The sequence below is a fragment of the Triticum urartu genome, chromosome 6A (genome assembly GCF_056163025.1).
Source record: "Triticum urartu cultivar PI428250 chromosome 6A, HENAU_Tu73, whole genome shotgun sequence".
Classification (NCBI taxonomy): Eukaryota; Viridiplantae; Streptophyta; class Magnoliopsida; order Poales; family Poaceae; genus Triticum; species Triticum urartu.
The window spans coordinates 542,363,327-542,370,169 of NC_141878.1; the positions used below are offsets into that span (position 1 = coordinate 542,363,327).

The window sequence follows — 6,843 nt, forward strand, 5'->3', positions numbered from 1 at the left end:
TATGGAACGGATGACGTCTCCTCCTTTCTTGATCCAGCAAGGGGGAAGGAGAGGTTGATGAAGATCCAGCAACACGACGGCGTGGTGGTGGATGCAGGGCGTCACAGTAGCAGGGCTTCGCCTATACTACGAGAGAGAGACGTAACGGGGAGAGAGGGAGGCGCCAGGGGCTGTGGTATGAAGTCCTCCCTCTCCTCAACTATATATAGGAGGGCCAAAGGGGGGGGGTGCGCCAGCCTAGGAGATCCAATCCCCTAGGGCCGGCGGCCAAGGGGAGGTTTCCCTCCCCCCCCAAGGCACCTAGAGGTGCCTTCCATCATTGGGACTCTTCCCTTTTGTGGAAACCTAGGCGCATGGGCTTTTGGGGCTGGTTCCCTTGGCCCATGCAGGCCAAGGCGCACCCCCTACAGCCCATGTGCCCCCCCGGGACAGGTGGCCCCACCCGGTGGGCCCCCGGGACCCTTCCGTTGGTCCCGGTACAATACCGATGACCCCGAAACTTGTCCCGATGGCCGAAACTGCACTTCCTATATATAATTCTTTACCTCCGGACCATTTCGGAACTCCTCGTGACGTCCGGGATCTCATACGGGACTCCGAACAGCATTCGGGTTACTGCATATACATATCTTCACAACCCTAGCGTCACCGAACCTTAAGTGTGTAGACCCTACGGGTTCGGGAGACAAGCAGACATGACCGGGACGACTCTCCATCAATAACCAACAGCGGGATCTGGATACCCATGTTGGCTCCCACATGCTCCACGATGATCTCATCGGATGAACCACGATGTCGAGGATTAAACAACCCCGTATACAATTCCCTTTGTCAATCGGTATGTTACTTGCCCGAGACTCGATCGTCGGTATCCCAATACCTTGTTCAGTCTCGTTACCGGCAAGTCACTTTACTCATACTGTAATGCATGATCCCATGATCAACCACTTGGTCACCTTGAGCTCATAATGATGATGCATTACCGAGTGGGCCCAGTGATACCTCTCCGTTATATGGAGTGACAAATCCCAGTCTCGATCCGTGTCAACCCAACAGACACTTTCGGAAATACCTGTAGTGCACCTTTATAGTCACCCAGTTACGTTGTGACGTTTGATACACCCAAAGCACTCTTACGGTATCCGGGAGTTACACGATCTCATGGTCAAAGGAAAAGATACTTGACATTGGAAAAGCTCTAGCAAACGAACTACACGATCTTGTGCTATGCTTAGGATTAGGTCTTGTCCATCACATCATTCTCCTAATGATGTGATCCCGTTATCAATGACATCCAATGTCCATAGCCAGGAAACCATGACTATCTGTTGATCAACGAGCTAGTCAACTAGAGGCTTACTAGGGACATATTATGGTCTATGTATTCACACGTGTATTACGATTTCCGGATAATACAGTTATAGCATGAATAAAGACAATTATCATGAACAAAGAAATATAATAATAATACTTTTATTATTGCCTCTAGGGCATATTTCCAACATCTCCATGATTCCAAGGATCCCCGAACTGCCTGGAGGATGGCCGAGGGCGCGGCTATCTTCTTCTGGAACACTCTGCGGTTGCGTTCGAGCCAAAGCTCCCATGAGATGAGTATGGTGAGAGACCGGACACCTTTCTGATGCTCAACAGATGTGGCGTTGAGGATATGAGACCAGAATGTCTTCGAGCAGTTGCTATCCGGCCAAGTTTTCGGGTCGAGGGCGGCGCAGCCGTACCCGCTGGCCGTAGTGCTATAGGTCCGCCGCGCCTCCGGGCAGTGCCATAGTAGGTGAACTGAGGTTTCTGGGTTGCGAACACATAGCGATGATGAAAATTGAAAATGTAGAGATGGCACTTAGACATGACCCTCTCCTCCCTGTCCTCCTCCCCTCCTCCTCCTCCTCCTCCTCTCTCTCTCTCTCTGCGTGATGCGTAATGGCACACGCAAAAACAGTTCACACTAGTTTTGAGTATTTTTACGTCCACTATTTTTTAGTTTTGTCCGTTTGTGACAAACATAAATGCAAACAAACAAAACCGGGACAATACGAATGAAACCAGGACGTACCTTTAAAGGAAACTTAACTGAAACAAAAGCGAAGTGGCCGGCCCCACGTCGTAACCTGACCCAAAAATATACATGGGAGTCCAAACTAGCTACGAGCTGCAGGGTGCCAGCTAGCTTGATTCTTTCCCGGCTAAACACATGAGTATATGTCAAGCAGGCTGTTGGATCGATCCGGCGGCAACTACATGGCTCGATTAATTGCTCCCTGAGAACTTGCACGTGATTCAATTAACAGGTGCACAACCCTAGCTTCAATGAGTCAAGTTAGTATTTTATTAATAGCTGCTTGAATTGTTTTCTTTTCTGCTCTTCCTATCCGATCGTCCACGCATCAGGTTTTCGTAGCTAAACTGACTACACAATAAGTAACTATTCTATAAGGAGGAGAAAATGAGGTATTTTCATATTCCTAAAATTCCTTTTTTTTCCACCGGCTCATGTATTCCTATGTGACATGATATGGATTTTGCATAACTCGAAACGTGCTAGAGAAATGTTTTGCAAGGATTGGGATCCTCTCAGTGCAATGCAGATTAGCATGCATGTTACCTTTCTTTCCTCATCTTCAAGGAGAATTACTTTTTTTGTTCATCTTCAAAGCCAAAATCATAATATTATTTTCATCGTGCTTTCAGGAAACTGATACTTACTTATGCTAATTTGCATATCTTGGTATATGCAAAGGAGCAACTGAACAACTACCCGTGCAAGCTCACATTGATCAATCAAGGTTAGCTTTTCTATAGTATTGATTGTTGAATAGTCATGCAAAGTAGCCTTTTGCAGAGATGGTGAAAGCACCCAATTTGATTCATCTGGGAATAATTGATGTGTATACTAAATCAAATTATTGCTTATGTTTTAGGCTGTGTTTAGGCTTAAATCATCACTTGCTTACTGGGATAGGAGAGTGAGGTGATTTTTTCTCCTATTGCAACGTACAAACATATTTAGGTGGCACTTTCGAATGTTATCATGTCACGATGACGGTAGTTTCGATGGACAGTGGGCACAATAATTTCTCTCCCGTTGCAACGCACAGATATATGTGCTAGTACAACCGATGAGAGATAAACCATGTTTAAGACCTTGAACAGAAACAACTAGTAGAAGGGACCCGAAAAAGAAAAAGACCTTGCCTAAACCTAGTCCCCAAATCCAAACAGGAACTTAATCCAGAGGGTCGCTCCAACAGCTACTATCCAACAGTTGGGCGATGAGCAAAGCCAGACTGAAGCCCCACCAATTTAATTGCCCCCATGCATCAACATCTCCTGTGCCCGTGGGGCAGCAATCACGTACAGCAAACATGCCAATCCTCCCGCTCGCACAGCTCAAGGAAACAATTCCACCTGCCACGGCCAGTCCGCCGTCGTGGGCCAGCCGCGCCACGACCAAAGGACGACGTAGGACGTACGTACGACCTGTGCACCACCCGCCGGTCCGGCCCGGCGACAGCGTGCCCCTCCTCCTCCTCTCCGTCCGTCCAAACCACATCCCCGAGAGCAGCGTTGCAGCGCCCGAGCACCAGTGCTTTCTATATTTAATTTTTTAAAATTCGTATTTTTAAAGTTTCAAAAAAATGTGAAATTATTTCCCGGGATGCATATACACATTCCGAATACCCGTTGCAAGTTTCGGTACAAATCTCGTTTTGTTTTGAACTATAAAAAAACAAATTTCTGACAGTATATAGGAGAAAAAAGATGTCATTTTTGTCAGAAATTTCTCTTTTTTCTATTTCCCAAAATACAAAGTATTTCTTCTCTAGATTTCTACCAGTCCTTAGGAATATGTGTACGTATTCACATATTTGTTTTCAGATTTTTTTGAACATCAAAAGTGTGTTTTTCAAAAAATTCAAATATCAAGAACAGTGAAGCTCGGCCTCTGCATCCACTTTTCCTCGCACCCCCACCCTACCCACCCCCCTCACCGCAACTGAGGCCTGACAGTCACCCAGTACGGCCAGCGACCCCGACGCCGTAACCCGATTATTCCGACGGGCCGCCGTGTCAGCGACGCAGAAGATCTATCATCTATCATCCGTCGTCCCCGCCTGACACGGTACCCCCGAGGACGGACCACGCCTCACGTACAGGCAGCGCACGGGTGCGCCACGCACCGCCGGCTAATCTAATCTTCTAATCTCCTCCCGGCCCGCACGAGCCGTGCAAGTCCTATAAAAACCACCGCAAGCGCCGCGAACCACACCGCACCACACACACGAACACACACCTCTTGATTGGCTCCTTGGCTCTCTAGTTGCCTGCAATAGCACCACTAGCAGCAGCAGCGACCGCGAGAGGGCGGCTGCACTTGGACCGCCGGCGAGGGAGCTGCCATCATCATGCAAGGGGACCTGGCGGAGAAGAGGGGGAAGGTGAAGAAGGGGTGGCTGGCTGTGCGCGTCGGCCAGGCGCAGGCGGAGCAGCAGGGCGACGGGTTCCGGCGGTTCGTCATCCCCATCGCCTACCTCTACCACCCGCTGTTCCAGCGCCTGCTGGAGGCGGCCGGGGACACGTACGGCTACAGCTCGGCCGGCCCGCTCTGGCTGCCCTGCTCCGTCGACGAATTCCTCCGCCTGCGCGCGCTCGTCGACCGGGAGACGGCGCACTCGCACTCCTCCTCCTCCTCGCACCGCGTACACGCCGGCGGCTACCAGCAGCAAGCCTACTCGTTCGCCCCGTGCACCCGCGTAAAACTCACGTCCTGATCGACCCACATCGATCATCGAGCCCCGGCCCGCCGGCTTTCGTTTGTTGAGCACCGGAGAGATCAAGCGGCGGGAGTACATCGGCCTGCCGGAGACAACATTCACACATGTACATGTATACGTACATAGAGAGAGATACCAGATATGGAGGTGCATGAGAGGCAGTCAGTAGGTGATTACTGATTAGTCAGTTACCGGCGAGAGCAGGTATAGCACAGGCCAAGATTTGATTGGTCCTTTTTGTATTGATTGGTATCAGGTCGCCTGATGAAACCAGTAGGCTTTTGGATATATTTTTTCTAGGATTAAAGTGATTTATGTTGTAAGACAACATCAAATGAGAAGTTAGGGAATCTTCAACACTGATCTCCAAACCGAACACAGCATCCGTCCACGGATTAGAGAAAACCAGTTCGCCGATACGGATGTAGGAGCGGACCATCTAACTATAGCTGCATATATTTCAAATCGGATTTCAGTTAATCAGACGATTTTGATCAAACGCGCCGAATTTATCAAAGTTCGGATAGAAAAATAGACAAATCATCCATAATAGCATGCAAATGTGTCTACTACTCCCTTCGTTCCTAAATATAAGTCTTTTTAGCCATTTTAGATAGTCTACAACATACAGATGTATATAGAAATATTATAGAATGTAGATTCACTTATTTTGCTCCGTATGTAATCATTTGTTGGAATCTCTTGTATTTGGGAACAGAGTGAGTACAATAATAGTTCAACTCAGCGAGATTAACTGGATGTTCAACAAGTTTTTCATGAATTGATTATGTTATCCCACACATACTACACCTTGAGCTTGATCCAACAATGTATGTGCATGAATGGTCTGCTCTCTGACATGTACTACGTTACAACAGCTCGTGCATGCTAGACAATGTGTGGAGCAACAATGAGTGAAGGCGTCCTGGTTGGGACCTCAAGTCTTAGATGTTAGGTTTGACTGCGAGGTCTGTTTGGTATTAAGCCTAGACTTTCAGCGTCCCTTCATCAACTGAATAGGAGTAGCGACAGATGTTGCTTAGACGGTGGCTTTAGTCTTATTGTTGTATGACTTTGTAAGGTCTTATGTCAATAATTAATAAAATGATTATATGCATCGTTCAAATGCAGAGGCCGGGGGTCTTCCTCCTTTTCTAAAAAAAGGAATAATATCTCCCATGTTCTATCCCTGTTCCGATGATGCGTCTAGCATCATCGGAGGATGTGTGTGTGGAGGTGTATCTTCGTCGAATCTCGCGGGATTCGGCTGGTGCTAGTTTTTGGTAGATATACTTGGATCTGGTCTTCGTTTGAGTGTTTACATGTTTGATCCTTCTGATCTACAACTTTTCTCATCAGTGATGACTGCTGCTCTGGTGCGCTGATCCTATGGAGTCTTAGCACGACAACTTCTCGACTGTATGCTACAATAAGGTCTGCCCGGCTCCAGTGAGAGAGGGGCGATGACGGGGACGCGCCTACGGCTTATTCCAGTGCTTATAATTGTCGCTAGGTTGTCGACGGACATGGTTGTAATTTTTATTAGCTCTGTTGTTTTTTACTCTCATGAGTCATGACTAAAAATGAATAGATTGGATGTTTCTCGAAAAAAAGAATTTCTGAAGAAAGAAACACATGCACCGGCCGTAGAAGTTTCCATGAGTGGTGGTCAGGCCGGCGACCGTGCAAGCAAAGCGACCCCAGCTCCACCGAAAGCCACTGCTGCTGCAGTATCCCACAGAGTCACTGGTTAGTCAGTAGCGTCATCCAACTCTCTTCCGTACGATGGACGGGGAAAAGAAAATGCATCGGCATCGTCGCGCTGCCCGCCATTGGCCTGTTTGGATACTCTAACTCACTCAGTTAGATGTTAGAGTTAGATTCTAACTCCGAACTAACTTTAAACTAACTCTAACCAATAAGGTGTTTGGATGACAGGATTAGATTGACAATAAATATACTTTCTCAATCATTTGGCTCCTTTAGACCCTTTTTCCTGCCGGATTTGGTGTGGCCGGCTCTTATGTGGCCTCCTCCCCCTCACAGTTGACAT

At 47.8% G+C, this 6,843-nt stretch overlaps 1 protein-coding gene across 1 annotated transcript; it reads left to right on the forward strand.

The window, feature by feature from the left end:
* The first annotated feature begins 4,361 nt into the window (after positions 1 to 4,361).
* On the forward strand, positions 4,362 to 5,512 carry LOC125512617 (auxin-responsive protein SAUR32-like). Its single transcript, XM_048677718.2, has one exon. The coding sequence runs from the start codon at positions 4,422 to 4,424 to the stop codon at positions 4,785 to 4,787; it is 366 nt and encodes a 121-aa protein (XP_048533675.2). The 5' UTR covers positions 4,362 to 4,421; the 3' UTR covers positions 4,788 to 5,512.
* The last annotated feature ends 1,331 nt before the right edge of the window (positions 5,513 to 6,843 follow it).

What these genes read in the sequence shown, in the direction of transcription:
- LOC125512617 (XM_048677718.2), top strand. Translation starts at nt 4,422, where the DNA reads ATGCAAGGGGACCTGGCGGAGAAGAGGGGGAAGGTGAAGAAGGGGTGG.